The sequence below is a fragment of the Vulpes lagopus genome, chromosome 18 (genome assembly GCF_018345385.1).
Source record: "Vulpes lagopus strain Blue_001 chromosome 18, ASM1834538v1, whole genome shotgun sequence".
NCBI lineage: Eukaryota > Metazoa > Chordata > Mammalia > Carnivora > Canidae > Vulpes > Vulpes lagopus.
In genome coordinates this window covers 21,437,236-21,458,293 of record NC_054841.1, presented here as the reverse complement: position 1 = coordinate 21,458,293, position 21,058 = coordinate 21,437,236, and the positions used below count along the sequence as shown (strand labels likewise).

At 37.9% G+C, this 21,058-nt stretch overlaps 1 protein-coding gene across 1 annotated transcript in view; it reads left to right on the top strand.

Annotated features, from left to right (window-relative positions):
- The window catches only part of CTNNBL1 (catenin beta like 1), a 160,877-nt gene that overhangs the window by 77,669 nt on the left and 62,150 nt on the right, over positions 1–21,058 (top strand). Inside the window, exon 11 of the mRNA XM_041732797.1 lies at positions 19,170–19,351. Within this exon, the coding sequence (XP_041588731.1) occupies positions 19,170–19,351 (182 nt within the window). The remainder of the gene's footprint in view (positions 1–19,169; positions 19,352–21,058) is intronic.

Genomic DNA, 21,058 nt, shown 5'->3' with positions numbered 1-21,058 from the left:
CTTGGTAATGTGCAGCAGTCGGGAGCTGAATAAATAACCAGAAATATGGATTATTCAAACAGGAATGCTGAGATTCTGGGAGCCTAATTAAAAAGGTGCTCCAAAAGCCTTAGAAACTGTACCTCTGTAGGATCTCCTAACTTTTCATTTTTGAATGCCAAAGTTACTGTTAGATTAATTCTTGTGCATTAACTAGCTATTTTAGCAGACTCAGCATTCCCTTTTTTCTCTTTCCCATGCTTCTTTGTTCTGTGTTATTTTACTTCTTCAGACTCCCAAATGGAAGATTTAATTGGGAGGGAATTTTTTTTTCCTACTAGATTGATCCTGATCTTCTAGCAAGAGCTGCCAAGTTGCTCTCGGTCTAGAGAGAGACCCGTTCAGGACCTGGAGGCTGTAGCTCTAGAGGTTCAGGAAAATTTCTGTGGTCTCACTGCTCCTGAGTACGGTTCTTACTGTGATTCAGACACTGAGCAGTCATGAAATACCCTCCTGGAAAGGTGGCAGTGTGGGACAGCATGGAAGCATGGGCTTTGGGAGTTGAGGTAAATGTGGGTTTGGAACATAGCTCTTTCACTGACTAGTGGATATTTGGTGAGTTGCTAACCTTTCTGACCTCTGACTCTCAGTTTTTCATCTGAAAAATGGAAATAACAATGCCAAATTTGCAGTGATTTTTGTGGAAATTAAATTAATGTGCCTGGGACAGTTCTGCAGCTATTAAAACACTGATAAAGTACCATGTTAACTTACTATGTTAAATGCTAGGCTTAATACAGAGCTGAACAAGATAGGATTCTTGCCTTTGAGAAACTTAACTGCTAGTGAGGGAGGCTGACGTAAGTAACTGCAATATAGTTTAGTGTGTTATATAAACTGTTCCTCTTAAGTGCATGTCTGTGACTTTTCTTTTACATTTCTGATTATTGATAAGCAAAAGTCATTAGCAAGGTAGTCATTTACACACACACATTATCACACACACATACCCCTGTATACTACCCAATTTGATATTTATCGACTTTATTGAAGCATAATTTATTTATAATAAACCCATTTTAAGTGTACGGTTTTAATTTTGACAGATGTGTGCATCTTTGTTTTCAGCACAATGAAGATATGAAATGGCCCTGTCCAATAGAAATATATTACAAGCAAGACATATAGTTTTATATTTTGTAGTAACATGGAAAAAAGATGAAAAGAAACAAAATTAATTTTAATAATACAGTTTATTTAACCTAGTTTAATAAAAATAATTTCAACAGGTAATCAATAAAAAAGATTATTGAGTCATTTTACTTTTTTTTTCCTACGAAGTCTTTCAAGTCCAGTGCATATTTACATCTCAGTTCAGTGCTAAATTTTCATAAAGTACTTGCTTTGTATTTAGATTTCATAAAATTTACAGTTGAAAAGGTAGATTCTCACACCTGAGTTTCTTCAGACATACTTAAATGTTTCCTAATCTGAATCAAGTATCAGTTTTTAAATTTAGATTGAATCTGTTTTGTTTAGCCTGTGTCACTCAACAATTGTTTTTGAGATTTATTCATTTTGCATGTATCTGTAATTTGTTCTTGTTCATGTTTAATAGTATTCCATTATATTTCTGCATTCCAGTATACCCATTTTTTACTTTATTCACCTTTTGATGAATATTTGGGTTGTTTCCAGTGTCTTGCTATTATTAATAAAGCTGCTTAAGTCTTTAGATTGAATATATTTTCATATCAGTACCTAGGAGAGGAATGACTAGGTCATATTGGAAATGTAAGTTCACTGTTAGAAACCACCAAGACGTTTTCCAAAGTGGTTGTATCATTTTCTATTCCCTGCCTTCCTCCCACCCCAATAAGACATGAGAATTCTAGCCTCCTCAACACTTGGTGATTAGGCGAAATCTATTTAAGAATCCTCTCACTATGTCACTTCCTCAACCCTACCCTTACACCCACCCACCCACTTCCAAACGTTGAGGATTAGGGTCTAGCATCCTTGGCTTTCCACTGTGGGAGCATTTGCCATCCTGTATGTTTATCTCTGACTGTACTATAAGACTCTTGAGAACAGAAACCAGGTCTTCTTCCTCTTTTGTCCCTAGTACCTAGCAATAGATACATATTAAGGTTCCTAGTAAATATTTTCTAAATGAATGAGAAAAATCTGAGAAACATTTTTGCTGTTTTAAATCATCAGGTTATAGAATTTCTAGCAAATCCCATTCATAGACCCAAAGAATGTGGAATGGCTTACTAAAAGCCATTATAGTTGAGAGCTCAGTCTTCCACCTAGATATATTTAGTCCTGGTTTTCCTTGTCAGATTTTTTAAAAGATTGATTGATTGATTGATTGATTTTAGAGAGAACATATATGTTCAGGGCAAGAGGGAGAGAGAATCCTCAAGCAGACTCCATATTGAGTGCAGACCCTGATGTAGGGCTTAATTCCAGGATCTGAGCTGAAATCAAGAGTCAGCTGCTCAACTGACTAAGCCACCCACGCACCCCTCCCTATTAGATTCTTTTAACATGTGAAGAACATGGTATAGGCCACAGGGTGGTTGTGAATCTGATCTTCAAGGCTCTGGGGAAGCCAGGTGTCAGCTGCAGTCCTGGGCTTGCTGCCCTGTCTGGCCCATGCTCCTGCTATGCTGCAGAGCAGAAGCCAGCACAAGTGTCCACACTTCAATTTATCCCCCTTTGGGACACTCGAACCTCTCAACAATCTTCTGCCATCATCCTTTGAGATATTTGAGGGCTATGGTTTAGGCATTCATTTCTTACAACCTTTCTACTCAAGGTCCAGAGAATTTCTTCATCCAGATTTATAATTTCTCAGCATTTGTTTATAGGGACTGTAAGGAAGTCTACTACCTCTTTGCCCTTACTGGACTGGCCTTTCTCCTCTGCTTTATCCTCCCACCCAGGTGTTAGTTTAGTTGTCAGGTGACTTTTTTTCACTCCTGTGTTAAGAGTATTTGGATTTTACAGTGCTTGACAGAATCAATAAGGAAAAAAAAAAAGAAAAAGCTTTTCATTTTTTGTTTTTCTTCTGTCAAAAAAAAAAGCTTTTTATTTTTTATTTTTCTTCTTCCAGATGAAGACATTATGGAAAAGAAGAAAAGATTTTTGAGGTGATATTTAAAAATGGTACTCATGCTATGGAAAAAGCAGCAGATAGCCATCCTCTAGCATCTAGGAAACCCCCGCCCTCCCAAAAGGAATTTCTCATTTAGTCAAAGTGTTTTGATAAGGAAGGAGAAAAGATGGGACGAGAGTAGAAGGACAGAACCTCTTGGACAGTATATACTGTGTGTATATAGTATATACTCCCCCGATAGAGAAAAATACCGCTTCTTGTGGGTCCTCATTCTTTTGCTTTGAGTGTCAAGAGTTACAGTACAGGGAGGATGTTTGCGTGGTCTTTGGCCAGCAGTAAGAGTTAAGATACAAATATGAACCCAGTGGTATTTTTGGAGTTGGGGATAGTTGAGAGAAAAAAGAAAATTTAGGAAAGTCACAATTTATTATACAACCTAACAGAATGATCAGATTCAGAGTGTCCAATTCTTAGAAATAAGACTAATTTATAGGGGAATGGACATTTTAGAATTTAGTGGGACATGAGAGTAGAGCTGTAGAAATGCTCTCATTGCCCCCTGAATGGAGACTGGTTTGCCATTTCTACACTCTTGGTTACAGGTGTCTCTCCCTGGTAAGATGGCTGCTGCAAATTGAAGATTTCAATATATCAGCTTTAATTATAGACTGTACTCCAAATTGTTTGCTTCTTACCACCACAAAGCACTTTAAAAAACAACAACAACAACAACAACAACAGTATGCCCTTGTTTCAAATGGCTCAGTGTTCTTTAAGAAACAACAAAGCCAGTGGGAGACAGAAGAATTACATTGTCAGTTTCCTTGAAAATGTTGACATGAAGCTTATTACTTCTGTTGTAAAACCCTGTTCCAGTTAGAAAGAGAAGAGACCACTGAAATCCCAAGGGATGTGTACAAATGCAGCTTGGGGTTGTGTAGCAGAAACAGAGTGAACCCATCTTGGTTATTAACTGTATAGATTAAAAAAAAAAAAAAGAAAGAGAAGGGTACATAGACACATCCCTTTAGGAACCACCATTTTTTTCCCCCTGAGATTTCTCAGTAAGATTTTCCTTAATCTAAAGAAAAGTGTCTCTGGCAAAGAAAACAAATAGAATGGCTATGGTATACCCTCTGCAAAGTAAGCTTCCGCAGGCCTGGTTCTGGACTGTGAGCTTGTACCAAAGTGTAAAGGTAGGCAGGCCAGCCTGGGGAGCTCTTTTAAACCTTGAAATTTTATTTCCTTGGTTTTCACCTTGTTCTGTATTGGTTTTGCTCCTAATGAACATGGGAAGGTTCAAACTTAATTGCATTTTTATTCTTGTGATCTTTTTCAGGTTTTTGTTCATTGTTTTTTAAAAGCTAGAGCCTTTTCTTCTGACTTTCAGTCTCCAGGATTCAACTACAAAAGCAAAATAGTAATGCAAACATTTTAGAAATCAGCTATGCTTCCTAGTGGGGTTATATACAGTTTGTGCTCCAAGCTGCACACACTCATCCTGCTTGTTGTTTGTCCAACAAGCAAGCATTCCCTTTCCCCATTCACTGAATATTATCATTCTTTCTTAGATGGATAATAGTAGTTTGCACCTGTTCTCTGGGAACCAGAAAAACGCTTCAAAGCACAAAGTAATCCTTCCAACAGCCCTCCAGGCTGGCGTTACCTCTTCATAAATGGAAAGTGCTGTGGCTGAGAAGGCAGATTAAACTGAAGCAAGATTACTTGGCAGGAAATGGTAGAGGACCTGTCTGAGCCCTTCCATCAGACTTCATAGCTATTCATCATTCCAGTACAGCTAAATTGCACATATTTAAAGTACACAAGTTGATGAGTTTTGCAGTGTGTGTCGACCTATCATACCATCACTGCAAACATGACAACAAACATATTTATCATACCCAAATGTTTCCTTGTGCCCCCTTGGTAATCCATAACTCCTCTCCCTCTACCTCAAGTCTCTAGGCAACCATTGATTTACTTTCTGTCCATTATAGGTTCGTTTGCATTTTCGAGAACTTTATGTAAATGGAGTCATTTAGTATGTACTCTTTTTGGTCTGGCACATTGAACTATAATTATTTTTGAGATTTGTTCATGTGTATCAATAGTTCATTCCTTTTTCTTTGCTGGGTAGCATTCCATTTTATGAATGTATCGTGGTTTTATTCACTTGTTGATAGGCGTTTGGGTTTCCATTTTTTTGCTCTTATGAACATAGTTATGAATATTCAGATACATTTCTTTGGGTAAATGTATTTTTCATTTCTCTTGGATAAATGCCTATGAGTTGAATTTCTGAGTCATATGATAGGCTTATGGCTAATTTCTAAGACACTATCGATTTATTTTTACAAGACTGTTATACCATATCATTTTTGTATTCCCACCAGCAGTGTATGAGACTTCCATTTTCGCCATATCCTCACTAATACTTGGTGTGGTCAGCATTTTTGTTTTAGTCATTCTTGTGGGTATCTATAGGTATTTTGTGCTTTTAATTTGCATTTCCCTTGTGGCTAATGAATTGGGCTTTTTTTCATGTGCTTATTTGCCATTCATATATTTTCTTTGTTGGTGGCTGTTCAATCTCTTGCCCATTTTGGCAGGGGAAGGGGGTTTATTTGTCTTATTGTTGAATTATAACAGTTCCTTATACATCATAGAATCTTTTGTCAGATGTATGTTTTACGTATAGTTTCTCCCAGCCCATAACATTTTTTTTAAAGATTTTATTTATTTATTCACCAGAGACACAGAGAGAAGGTAGAGACATAGGCAGAGGAAGAAACAGGCTCCTCACAGGGAGCCCGATGTAGGACTTGATCCCAGAACTCCTGGATCACACCCTGAGCTGAAGGCAGATGCTCAGCCGCTGAGCCACCAAGGCATCCCTTGTCTTTTCATTTTTAGTCTTTTGAAAAGTTTTAAATTTTGATGAAATAATTTTTAAACTTGTTCCAGTGATTTCCCCCCCCCCCCTGCCCCCCGCATTTGAGTAAACTTAAGTAGTATCTTTCAAGAAATTCATTTTAGGGATCCCTGGGTGGCGCAGCGGTTTGGCGCCTGCCTTTGGCCCAGGGCGCGATCCTGGAGACCCGGGATCAAATCCCACATCGGGCTCCCGGTGCATGGAGGCTGCTTCTTCCTCCGCCTGTGTCTCTGCGCCTCTCTCTCTCTCTCTGTGACTATCATAAATAAATAAAAAAATTTTTAAAAAATTTAAAAAAAAAAGAAATTCATTTTATCTTACTGGTCAAACTTAGTGGCTTAAGGTTGTTTGTGAATATTCCCTTATTCTTTAATATCTGTAGACTCTGTAGTGATGTGCCCTCCCTTAGTCCCAGTGTTGGGCATTGATGTCTTTATTTCCTAATCAGGCTGGCTATCAATTTTGTTGATCTTGTTAGAGAATCAGGTTTTTCTTACTGATTTGTCTCTACTGTTTTGTGTTTTTTATGTCAGTGATTCTGCTCTGATCATTATTTTTTCATCTGGTTATTTGGGATTTAATTTGTTCTTCTTATTTCTCAAGATAGAAATTGAAGATCATTATTTGAGATCTTGTATTTTTTAAAAGATTTATTTATTTTAGAGAGCAAGTGTACAAGCAATGGGAGGGATAGAGGGAGAGGGAGAGAATCTCAAGCAGACTCCCCCCCCTCCCCCACCCCGAGCACAGAGCCTAATGTGAGGCTCAATTTTACCACCTTGAGATCATGACCTGAGCCAAAATCAGGAGTTAACCATTTAACTAACTGAGCCACCCAGATGCCCTGAGATCTTGTTTTTAATATGTTTGACGCTATAAATTTCCCTCTTAATTGCTGCCTTAAACCTTTAATGTGTGATACACATTTTGATATATATTGTATTTTCAGTTCAAAATATTTTTATTCAGTTCAAAATACTCAGATTTCTCTCTTCATCTCATCCTTGACCCATGAATTATTTAGAAGTGTGTTATTTAGTTTCCAAATACTTGAGGATTTCCCAAATGATCTTTCTGTTTTTTATTTCTACTTTAATACCATTGTGGTCCGAGAACATACTCTCTATGATTTGAATCCTTTTAAATTTATTGAGATTTGTTTTGGCCCAGAACATAGTCTATGTTGCTAAATATTCCTTGTGCATCTAAAAAGAATATTCTGTAAATATCAACTGAATATTCTGTAAATATCAACTAGGTTAAGTTAGTGGTGATGTGTAAATCTTCTCTATCCTTACAGATTTCCTATCTACTTATTCTATCACTTATTAAAAGGGGTGTTGAAACCTCTGACTATAATTGTAAATGTGTCCGTTTCTCCTTTGAGTTCTGTCAGTTTTTGCTTTATGTATTTGGAAATTCTTTGAGGTGATTAAATATTTAGGAGTATATGCTGTTTGGCTTAATTGACTCTTTCATCATTATGAAATGACTCTCTTTATCCCTGATAATGTTTCTTGATCTGAAATCTACTTTGCTTGATATTAACATAGCCACCGCAACTTTCTGATTACTATAAGCATAATATATCTGTTACCAAATTTATAGTATACATCTTTAACGTATCACTGTCTTCAAATAGTAGTACACCATTTCATCTGTAGTACAACAATAAATTTCCATTTTTCCCTCCTGGTTTCTGTGGTATTGTTGTCATATATTTTACTCCTATATATGTTATAAATACCAATACATACTGTTTATCTTTTTGTTTAAATCAATTATGTTTTAAAGAGATTTTTAAAGTTAGAGAAAAGTCTTATTTTTACCAACACATTTGCCATTGTCGGTGCTCTTCATTCTTTTGTGTGGATTCAGATTTTCATCTGGTATCAGTTTCTTCCCAAGTGATTTCCTTCCACATCTCTTGTGCTGGTCTGCTGGTGAGGTCTTTCATCAGCTTGGGTATGAAAAAATACTTGCCTTCTTCACTTTTGAATGATATTTTCACTAGGTATAGCATTCTAGGTTAATAGGATTGCTTTTTTCTTTTAGTTCTCTTAACAGTTGCTTCACTGTCTTCTGGATTGCTTGGTTAGCCATGAGAAGTCTGCTGTCATTCTTCTGTTAGTTTTTCTGTATGTAATACGTCCCCGTTTGTCTGGATGATTTTAGGATCTTCTCTCTTGCTGATTTTGGGCAGCCTGATTATGATATATCTTGATGTAGTTTTCTTCATGTCTCTTGTGTCTAGCTTCATTGAGCATTTTGGATGTGTGGGCTTATAGTTTTCATCAAATGTGGAAAATTTTCAATCATTATATTTTTAAATTTTTTTCCCTGCCCCACTCTCCTGTCACGAACCCCAGTTACATGTATATTAGGCTATTTGAAGTTGTCCAACCACAGTTCACTGGTAATCTATTAATTTTTTTCAGTCTTTTTTTCTCTGTGTTTTATTTTAAATAGTTCTATTGTTATATATTCAAACTCACTCTTTTCTTCTGCACTTAATCTCATGCAGTGTACTGTTCACCAGACATTGTATTTTTCTTCTCTAGTTTCCCTGTTTCTAGTTAGCATACTGAAGTTTTTTTAACCTTCTTGAATATATCAAATATAGTTATAATAAAACCATTTTAATGTCTTCTGATTCTGTCATCTATGTTATTTTATTTTTGTCCACTTTGTGGTTAATATTTTCCTGCCTTGGGCAGCCCCAGTGACATAGCGGTTAAGCGCCGCCTGCAGCCCAGGGCGTGATCCTGAAGACCCTGGATCAAGTCCCACGTCAGGCTCTCTGCATGGTGCCTGCTTCTCCCTCTGCCTGTGTCTCTGCCTCTCTCTCTCTCTCTGCGTCTCTATGAATAAATAAAATCTTAAAAAAATAAAATATTTTCCTGCCTCTTTAAATGCCTGTTTCTGAAATTTAAATATTGTGAATTTTACAAACTTGTTGGATTCTGGATGTGTGTGCGTGTTTGTGTGTGTGTCCATGTCTCCTTATAAATATTCTTGAGCTTTGTTCTAGGATATAGTTAAATTACTGGGAGTAGTTTCCTTCCTTGGAGGCCTACTTTTAAGCTCTGTTAGGTGGGACCAGACTCACTGTAAGTCTATGGCTAATTTTGCCTCAGGACTGAAGCAGTACCTCCTGAGTACTCCACCTGATGCACTATGAATTCACAAAGCTTTTCCCACTCCAGCTGGTGGGAACACAAACTATTCCTGGCCCTCAGTGAGTTCTAGGCATTGTTTTCCCTTTCTTCTTTCAGGTGGCTCCTTTCAGCAGCCTTGGTTAGTTTCTTCCCATGGATGTCCTAATTAGCACTCCACTGAAGACTCAAAGAGACCCTCTGCACATCTCTGTGCAGCTCTTGGTCTGGTACCCTGCCCTGTGAGCTCCAGGTGCATTGGTCCCCCCTACTCTACCCTGTGTCTCCACCCTGCTTTGAGCCCTGGAGACTCTCCAAGCAGCCAGATGGGCTCATTCCTTGTGTTTCCCTCTCTTAAGGATCACTATCTTGGGCTACCTTATGTCAAGTGTCTAAAAACCATTGTTTTATGTATTTTGTTCTTTTGTTTCTTTGTTTTAGGTGTGGGAGGGAATATCAGTTTAGTCCCTCTTACTCCATTTTGGCCCAAAGTGGAAGTCAAAGAGCATATTATCTATTTTTTAAAATACTTTCTAGTATACATTTTCTTAATATTTAATGCTCGTGGAAGTAATACAAATTACTTTTATGTACTGATCTTATATTAAGCAACTTTACTATACCACGTATCAGCTTGGTTTTGTTGCAATAGCAATTCTGCAACCTCAAGGACTTTCAGTGACAGATATTTATTTTTCACTCCCGATACATCCATCACTGGCCATCTGAAGTTCTGCTCCACATCTTTATTTTGGGATTCATGCTAAAGAACAGTGTTCAATGGAACATGACTTTCTCAGAGCAGAGAGAACAGACTGAATAACGTAATAAATCTTTAAACTTCTCCTGTAAAGATACATATATTATGCTCACATTTTATTGGCCACAAAAAGTCACATGGCCAAGCCTGATGTCTGTGGTGCGGGGAGGGATGTATCAGCTGTGATATGTTTGAACTGTCTCATATAGGCTCGTGAAAGCTCACTGTGCACCTCTCTTTCCAACATCATGTCCAGTGGTATCACACTGGTAATTTGAATGAAAGTAGGTAATGGTGGGAGTATTTAAACCATGTAAATTGGAAAATACAACAAATCAGCACTTTTTTTTCCTGGAGAGTTAATTGTTAAACTTTTAGTCGCAAACCTCTGTGTATATGCACCTTTTGGAGAGGAGCGGTTAAGAGGTGAGAACAAGATTATTTTCTGTCACATTTCATTTCAAGAATTTGTTAGTTCGTGTGTGTGTGTTTAAATTTTACTAGCTGTAACTTCTAATGCAGTGTTGAATAGGAAGGAGTAGTGATTGGCAGCAGAGTTTTCTTATTCCTGGTGTTAAAGGAAATGTATTTTATTGAGTGTAATGTTTGTTTTGAGTTTTTTTTGGAGATAGCATTTATCAGATTAAGGCAATTTCTTCTCTTTCTGATGTCACGGATTTTACATAATGATCAATAATTTTATCAAATGCTTTTTCTGTATTTATTGAGATAGTTTTTAATGTTAATATGGTGAAGATTACATTAACAGGTTTTCTGATGTTGAACCGACCTTGCATCCCTGGGAGAAGCCCATCTGTTTTATGTTTTCTAGGATTCTGTATTTTATTTAGGAATTTGATACTTCTACCTGAGTGAGTTTGGCCTGTAAGTTTACTCTCAGAAATGTTTTGTTTGTTTTAGCTTTAGTAAATGAGTCAAATAATGCTCCTTATTTTTCTGTTTTCTCTAGGAGTTTAAGTAATACTACAATTATTTCCTTCTTGAATATTTGATAGTGATTGCTTCTGGAATTTTCTTTGAGAAAGAAAGAAACTGATTGAGTTTTCTGAATGGTTATAGACCCATTCAGGTTTTCTTTTTATTTTTGTTGAGTTAGTTGGGGAAATTTATATTTTCCTAGGAATTTGTCCATCTCACCTGTTTTCCAGGTTTTTGAGTTTTTAGCATAAAATTATTCCTTATGTACTGTTGTCTTAATATCTGCTCTATCTGTAGTTCTCTTCCCTTCTGGTCATTCCCATTATTGGGGTTTTTGTTTATGCCTTTTCTCTCTTTCTTGTTTGTTCTTGCCAAAGGTCCATTATATTGGTCTTTTTGAAGAACTAGATTTAAGCTTTGTTAATCCTCTTTATTAGGAATTGGCATCTAAGGCCTGTGGTACAAATCTGGCTAAGGGCTGTTTTTCTGTGACCAGCAAGCTAAGAATGGTTTTCATATCTTTAAAGTGTCACATATATTTTAAAACACATATACACACACAAAGAAAAATGTGCTACAGAAACCATGTAATAGCTCAGAAGCCTACAGTATTTTCTCTCTGGCCCTTTGCATAAAGTTTGCCAACCTGTGCTCTCTAGAGCCCTGGGTTTGGTCACTGATTGTTCATCCTATTTCACCATCAGCTCAGCCATACTGTGAGTAGTTTCTCTGCATAACTGACCCACCATAGTGCTACACACCAAAAACTTAACCTCTGTTTTCTACATATTTGTTTTGTTCTCTGGCAAAGTTAGTCAAGCAGTGGTTGGTACCAGTAGTTTTTGAAAAATGAATGGGAACAGAAATGGAAAATTGAAAAACTGTGTCTAGCAACATAGAAGACCACCATTATTCTATTTTAGCAGTGGAGTATCTCTTAGTATCTCCCAGAGCACCAGTGTTCTTTGGCATGATGGTTTGAGAGTAACTATGAATTTAGTTACATTGATCTCACTGTCTCATTCATAGAAGTCTTGGATACTGGAAAGTGATCTTGTATTCTGGGAGCTAAAAGGAAATGAACTTTATCATGTACATTGTAAAGCAAACAAAAGTGACTTCATAGGTATTATCCAAATTTCTTGCCAGGATTAGTTTGTGGTTCACAGTATCTTTTAAAGATTTCCTGTCACCTTTTTTCTCCCCATTCATCAGTCCCTTTCACTTAGGGAGGAGTGGACTTTACCTCTTTTACTTGTTCTTCAAGTCAGTTTCCTCCAGGGTTCCTCCCCTTTTTTCTGCACCCTTTGAGGGTAGTCGTATTTACACCACTGATTCAGACACTACCCATAGATTTAATAATCCTTCCAGATTTGCCCCTATTTTTAATCTCATTCCCGGACTTCAGACCCATAACACTGGATATCGCCGCCATGTCTCATAGGCACCTCAGGTTCAATCTGAATTCAGTCGTTTTCACTCTTAATCTACTATTGTTTTGTTTTTTGTTTTTTGTTTTTTGTTTTCCGCATCTGCCTCTAATATATTTTCCCTCTGTCTTCTTCTCCCCTCCCCCCCCAACTACTGTTCTATCCACTGTGGCAGGTATAATCTTTCTAACACAAAATCAGCAGGCTTCATGTTATGCTGCTCCCCCTCTTGCTCATTGTATTCTAGCAGTACCATACACCACTTCCCTGAATGCTCCCTGCTTACTTGTCTTTGCATATCCTGTACTTTCCATCAGCTTGAAATACCCTCTCCTTTTTGCCTGTCTGGGAAAGACATCCAGTGAAGCTTGGTTCATGCATCATCTTTGTGAGGCCTCCCTGACTCAGACACAGTCAGCCCTCCATTCTGCATTCATGTTCTACTTTGTAGAACAAAACCTTCACTGTGGTGCTTGGCTTTTCTCGGTATACCCATTGTCTTTATATCTGTCTCACCTGTGAACAGAGTTCCTCATAAACATGAGCTGTGCCTGCCTCTACATCCTCAACTTATATCTGGCATCTGTTAGGTAGGTACCCCATAAATATTTGATGAAAGAAATGAACAACAAAAAAAACTATACTTAGAACACGTGTTCATTGCAAAAGTGTTTTTATATAATAAAGAACAAGTTAATTAAAACAACAGTGGAAACTTGCCTTTCCCCATCCCTTCCTCATCAGAAGGTTTGCTTTGGCAGAATAAGGAGCAGTAGACGACTCTGTATCATTTCCCACTACCACCCACTTTTATAGAGGTTAGCATTCACTTTGGTCCTGGCGTGATCGACAACCTGATGAACCCAGACAAGACTAAGATAAACTACTTGTCCTCCAGTAGAATAAATATTTCAAATAAAGTCAACCCAAGAAAGTCAGGCCAAACAGCTATTGATTGCTAAAAGCCTGAACTTAAGCCCAATGAATATTCCAAAGTTCACCTCCATGCAGCTTGCCTAAATGGTGATCAATATGCAATTACTGCCCCCTTTAAACGTGTCTCACACTGCCTATGTGAAGAAGGGTTTTACTTTTTAAATCCTTTGTGTGTTAGATTTGCTTAGGCAAGAAAAAAGAGAGAGAGAGACTTGGCTAAATCAGAGTCCTTTACCTTTAGCACTTCCAGCAATTCTGTGTTATTTGTGAAATGGTTTGAACGTATGCTGTGTGGTAATTGAAGGTGTCCTGGTACATGACCATCATTCATTTCAGGAGGCCTGTTCCTGAGTGACTAAACAATGAAGGTATTATATCTCAGTTTCTAATTTCTGCTCACATCATTATCTGCCCTAGTCATAACCTTTGCAAATTGAGGTTTGTGAAGTAGGTTGCTCAAGTCCAGTTGCAGTGAAAACAAATACATTATTTGTCTCGTTTCTTGTGAGAATTCAGCTTTGTGCAAAAAAACCCTTTTCTGTTGAATTTGGAGCCTTATTTACCCTGCTCCTGATATTTAAGATTTCATGTCTCACATGCATGCCCTTTTTTATACCAGTATGGTGCACAAAGCACTTTGTCATTTTTTCACTTACTCCAGTGTCATGGTCTAACTGTCCTTCCTGTTCCCCAACTCTGTTGCTCTTGTCCCTTCATCACATGGTTGCCACAGTTTTTTAGAATGTATCCATCTGGAGCCCTCTTTTTCTTCAACATCTTGTGGCTTCTCAGCATCTGTGGCATGGAGCCCAGGGGTCCTGGCAGCACATCTAGGGCCTGTTATGACCTCTGTCTGCCTCTCCTTAGTCATCTGCCCACCCCAGTCATTAACAGCTACCTCAGCTTCCCCTAGGTGGCATGGTATTATGGCCTCCAGTACCTTTGCATGTATTGTGTACCCACACTGTCACCAATGGCGTCACTCTCTCCTCTGCCTAGCAAATGCCTGCTCATTCTTCAGACTCAGTTCGAGATGTTACCTTCCATGAGACATCTTCATTGACTTCTCCCAGATAAAATTAATTATCTCCACCTTCTCACCTTCTTGGACTTAATTTCCATTGCTTTGGGCTTTTGAAATTATTGTTATTTAACTGTTAAATTGCTTAAAGACAAAGAGCTTATAATTCCCAGCAGCTAGTATAGTGCCTGCTATATGAAGGCACGTGCTCAGTAGTAAACTTTTTTTTCTTTTAAACTCAGTAATTGTGTTGAATGTCATTTGTGAATATCTGTGGGTTGTTTTGATTAATTCTATGGCAAGAAGAGTAAAGGTAGGAATAATTACAATATGTCCATGGTCTTTTGAGGTTGGCACCAAGTAAGATATCCAACTGTCTTGGTTTGCTTGGGACTGAGATGTTTCCCAGGATGTGGTACTTTCATTGCCAAAAATGCAACAGTCTCAGATAGACTGGAATGAGCTAGCACTAATGGGCACTGTCAGCAGGCTTTTTACATACTCTCCTTTTTCTCACCCATTGAGACCCAATATTGGCTGGCTAGTCTGACCTTGGATAAACATGCTCTGTCATCCTTAGCACTTTAATAATGCAATGTCTTAATATTGTTTCCTCTACAAAAGACTGTTCAAAGGGATGTTATCTCTGATTCCTGTTTTTAGCTTTAAGGCAAGAACTTGGCTGAAGGGCTTTGGGTTACGCTATTACCACCTTTCTGGTCAGGCATGCCTCCCCCAGCCTAATAATCACCTTACTCCACCTGTCTGTATTCCCCTTTTATAGCTTTAGTATCCTCATCACCAGTGGCTTCTTGACACTCTAAAATGTGATCGAATTATCAATATTCTTAAAAATAATTTTTTTAAAAAATCTTACCCTGATTTCCCTCTCAAGCTGATGGACTTTCTTCTCTAGGCTTTACTAGGAGTAGCCCATGCTCACCCCTCTTACTCTCTCACCTGTGCTTTCAAATATTTACATATATACCTGTCTTTTCCTATACTTTCCCAAATACATGTAACCTCTCTCCCTCTAAAGTAACTAACACATAATGGTCTCAGAACAAGTATGTTGAATTATATCTTCTTAACTCCTAGAACTAGTTCTTTACTGGGAGGTCTTAAATTGTGTCATACAAGGTGGCATGGCCTTTGGTATAGCCTGTGTTTTCTTCCCAGATCTAAGCTAGGATACTGTTCCTTTATGCCTCAGAATGCCAGCCTTCTGTCTGTTCTTTAACCTTGCCAACCCATTTCCACCTTAGGGCCTTTGCACATGCTGTTCCTTCTGCCTTTAATGTTTTGCCCCTAAAATGTACAACACCAATTTCAGATTTCAATACAAATGTTACCCCTAAAGAGGCCTTCCCTAATAACCTAATTTAAAATAGCCTCTCCATTCATTCTTTTATATTGCATTCTTTCTATGACACTTAACACTACCAAGTATCTTGATTTTCCATTTGTCTCCTGCAGTTAGAATGTAAGCTCCATGAGGACCAGAACTTCATCTATTCTACTCATATGAGATGTATCCAGTAAATATTTGCAGATTGAGTGGGGGGAAAAGTTATTTGCCGTCTTCTGCTTTTGCCTGATTATTTCATACTAATTTAGTCTCCTTAAATAGATTTACATGGTTTTGAAAGCAGAAGTCATGTCTTAATTTTTATTTTTTTCTTGTATCTACCACAGTACTGAGTAAGTGCTCAGTAAATATTAAATATTGGCTTGGTTGGTTGATTTACCAGGTATACTAAAATATGAAATGACTAATTTGTTCTTCTTATCACATAGTGTGTTAAACACTGTATAGTTAGAGAAATTACACTCCTTAGAGAACTATTTGCAAGAACAGTAGCCAGTGGCAGAATTATTTTATGACCTTTGGACTTCAGGGGGAAAAATATCACCTTTATTGTTTCTTGAAAACAATTTAACTTCCCTAATTCTAAAAAATAATGCGTGTTCATTATGGAAAAATAAAAGATACTGAAAAATAGAAAAAGGAATAATAAGATGCAGAAAGCATTTGACAAAACCCGACACCTTTCATGATAAAAATACCTACACTAGGAATAGAAGGGAACTTCTCCAACCTTTCATATAGAGCATCTACAAAAAACCCACAACTAACATTACTCTTAATGGTTAAAGATTGTACGCTTTCCCCCTAAGATCAGCAACAAGACAAGGATGTCCTCCTTCACCGCTTATATTCAACATTATACTGGACATTCTAGCCAGGAGAATTAGGCAAGGAAATGAAATTAAAGGAATTCAGATTGGAAAGGAAGAAGTAAAATTATCTCTGTTTGCAAATGACGTTATCTTGTCATTTTTAAGACAATCTAAAAGAATCTACCAAAAAATTATTAGAACTATAAGTGAGTTCAGCAAGGTTGCAGGATAATATAAAGATTAATATACAAAAATCAGTTGTGTTTCTGTACACTTGCAATGAAACATCCAAAAATGAAACTGCAAAGACAGTTCCATTTCTAATAGTATCAAGAATACAATACCTAGGAATAAATATAACAAAAGAAATGCAAGATTTATACTCTGAAAACTACAAAACATTGTTGAAAAAAATTAAAGGAGAGCTGATAAATGGAAAAATATTTCATATTCATGGATCAAAAGGCTTAATAATGTGAAGATGGCAGTATTCCCCAAAATGATCTACAGATCCAGCACAATCCCTATCAAAAAGCCAGCTGACTTCATTGTAGAAATTGACAAGCTAATCCTAAAATCCATATGGAATTGCAGGGGATCTAGAATAGCCCAAGTCTTGAAAAAAGAAAAATAATGTAGAATTCCAATTTTATTTTTTATTTTTATTTTTTTAAAGATTTTATTTATTTATTCATGAGAGACACACAGAAAGAGAGAGAGAGGCAGAGACACAGGCAGAGGGAGAAGCAGGCTCCATGCAGGGAGCCCGATGCGGGACTCGATCCTGGGTCTCCAGGATCACACCCCAGGCTGCAGGCGGCGCTAAACCGCTGCGCCACCAGGGCTGCCCTAGAATTCCAATTTTAAAAGTTACTACAAAGCAGTGCTACTTAAGATATTGTGGTACTGGCATAAATTAATAGAATATAATTAAGAATCCAAAGATAAAAATGTGTTTCTCTGGTCAGCTGACTTGCAACAAGAATACCAAGACCATGCAAAGAGAAAGAAAGAATAGTCTTCAACAAATGGTACTGAGACAGTTGGATATCCACATGCAAATGAATGAAGTTGTACCATAACTTCACACCACATACAAAAATTAACTCAAAATGAATCAAAGAACTAAATATTAGAACTTAAACTTTTAACTCTTAGAAGCAAACGTAAGTGTACATCTTCATGACATTGGATTTGGCAATGATTTCTTAGCTATGACACCAAAAGCACAAGTAACAAATGACAAAACAGATGAGTTAGACTTCTTCAAAAGTAAAGACTGGTGTGCTTCAAAATATACCATCAGGAAAGTGAGAAGGTGACCCCTAGAAAAGAAGAAAATATTTACAAATCATTTATCAGGGGCTTGTATCCAGAACAAAGAGCTCTTACAACCAAATAATAAATATAAGTAAGCTAATTTTAAAAGTGGACAAAGGATCTGAGTAGACATTTCTCTGAAGAAGATATACAAATGTGTAATAAGCACATAAAAAGATGGTTGACAGCATTAGTTATCAGGGACATACAACTTAAAACCACAGTGAGATACTATTTTATACCCACTAGGGTAGCTAGAACCAGCAAGTCAGCTGACAAGTGTTGGTAAGATGTGGAAAGTCAGAAAACATACACAGTGCTGGTAAGAATGTCAGATGGTGCAGCCAATTTGGAAAAAAGCCTGATGGTTCCACAGAAGGTTAAACACAGGATTACCATATATCCCAGCAATTCCACTTCTCGGTATACATACAACCAAGAGAAATGAAAACATAGTCCACTCAAAAGCTTGTACATGAATGTTTTTAGCACCATTATTCATAATGGCCAAAAGGTAGAAACACCCCAAATATTCATCAGTGGATGAACACATAGACAAATTGTGGCATATCCATACAATGAACTGTTATTCAGCCACAGAAAAGAAAGGAGTACTGAAATATGCTACAGCATGGATGAATCTTGAAAACATTGTGCTGAGGGAAAGAAGCCAGTCACAAAAGTCCACATATTGTTTGATGCCCCTACCTTGACATGTCTGGAATAGCAAAGCCATAGAGACAGAAAGTAGATCAGTGGTTGCAAGGGAGTGGGAGTGGGGAGGGGAGGAACATGACCACTAAAGAGTAGGGGACTTTTTGTCAGGATAATAAAAATGTTCTACAATTGACTGTGGTGATAGTTGCATATATCTATGAATATACTAAAATTCATTGAATTGTACATTTAAAATGGGTGAATTGGATGGTATGTGAATTATATTTTGATAAAGCTGTTAAAGAAAAAGGAAATAAGGCAGTTCATAATCCCACCACCCTGAAGTAATCTCTATTAGCATTTTGAGCTATTTCTTCCCAATCTTTTTTCCCCCAATTTTTAATGCATATTTTTCACATATTTGAGGTAATGCTTCATATAGAATTTTGAGTATTACCTTATATGCTTATCATTCTGACCATAGAAATTTGTTCATTCTATTATAGACTTTCTTAATTATTAAAAAGTAGGTAATACTCCATGTAAATCTGTCATTATGTAATAATTTTCTCACTGGTAGACGTTTAAGTTCTGTTTTTTCTTTCTTTCATTCCCCCCCCCCCCATTATAATGAGTACTGCAGTATATACTCCCCCTCTCTCTTTTTTTTTTTTTTTTTTTGGAAACGAGAACATCCCCATTGAATGCCTTATATGAAACCTCTTTTGTTCCTAGAGAAAAGAAGATCTCCCGGAGCAGTGCCCTGAAAGTGCTGGACCATGCCATGATTGGACCCGAAGGCACAGACAATTGCCATAAGTTTGTTGATATTCTTGGCTTACGAACCATCTTTCCCCTGTTCATGAAATCTCCCAGGAAGATCAAGAAAGTGGGAACCACTGAGAAGGAACATGAAGGTAGGGTTCACTGGAGAAGGCAGCCTACTTTAGGTATATAGGAGGAATGGGAAGAATGAGAGCGACTTTGAAAAACTGATGTGAGGTTGAGGAGCAGACTCTGAGGCCCAAGAGTGCTACCTTTTTCTTTTCTTTCTGTTTTCTGTGTGGAAACACAGCCTGGAGACCCTAGATCACTGATGGTCTTTGTTGCATTCTTTCTCTGCTTCCTTAAATCCTAGTGGTTCCATTTCCTCCTGGCCTATTAATAAGTCTGTGCATGAGGGTTTTGTTTTCTTCACTGTAATTTGTAGTGACTTGTCTCTCTGATGGAAGACCCTTTTGAAAAGAGTAATGAGATGGCAACACATGTCACCTCCAGAGCAGTGCTTTCACCTCCAGAGCGGTGCTTTCATGTATTTCTGTATTAAAGTATGATTCAGCCAACATCAGGAATTGCCGAAATAAACTATTTACAGCTCAGGTTCCCCTTTTTATGTTTCTCCTCCCTGATGGTGCACACTCCCAGCAAAATGCTGCCATGAATTGCGATGCTGTAACTGGAGTAGTTACTGCTCGGCCAATCTCCTCCTGCTATTGTCTGGTAGCTTGCTGCATCCCTCCCCCCAGTAAGTAGCTGCAGAGCAACCTGGAAGGCCAGGAATTTATGAGCATTGACAGTTCTGCTGGAAACTAACAGACACTTGCACCAGGGAATTGACATGGTTGGTTGGTTATTTTAAAGCATGGGGAAGGGGAGCCAAGGAACTGGTGTGTATGAGAAAGGAGAAAAACCTGGGCCGATTGGCCCATTTGGTTGTCTTGTTAGAAGTTAACATTTGTCCCATGGTTTGGGTGATTTTTTTTGTCAGTGATTGGTAGAATTGATGTGGATATCTACAGGGTCTTTTGCATTCCTCACCCTCCTAGATAAAAGTTTGAGAGATCCTGTCTATCCCTTCTCAGATGAATTTGGTTTAGCCTCTATCAACTCAGAGTGGCTAAAGGGAAGGTGATGTGACTGTCTTCAGAGGTCACTTCCAGTGGTGTCTTCTCTGATCACCTGAGCTCTCCAGAGACAACAGAAAGTCTGGCAGGGTTGGAACTGGCAGGGCAAAGGACTGGACTTGAGATCTGAGAACAAGGAGAGAGTTCTGTTCACCCTGGTCAGTTATTGGCCACATACAAGCTGTGGACATGCTAACCCCACTGCCAGTCTGTTTTCTTTCCTCAATGGGAATTGAGCAAAACAAGGCCCTGGGAAAGGGAATGGATAGTTTTGGAGATCTAACAGATAAAGTTTTGCAGTCATTGAATACCTGCCACATTTATGCACTACTGGGTTGTGGACTGTTTTATTTAGGCTTCACATCCTATGAAGTAGACTTTTTTTTAAGGTAAGGAAATCAGCTGAGAAAGGAACCAACCTGTGGTTCTATAGCTCACTGGCTATGTGACAACAGCCTTTTACTTAACTTCTCTGGACTGCATTCTCCTTTCAGGTCTGTCAGATGAGGAAACTAGACTAGTGAACTAGAAGCTCTGATATCTGTACCTTATGATTCTGAGGCACAGGCCCTAGTTGTCAAGGTTTTGTCCTGTGATCCAGGAAACTCCTCAGGAACTATGCTATGGCTGACCTGCTGGGTTCTGTTGAGAGACCTGATGCTGCATCTTCAGCATGCTTGAAGAAAGGTACAATAGGAAAACAGCCCTTAGCAGGCTTTT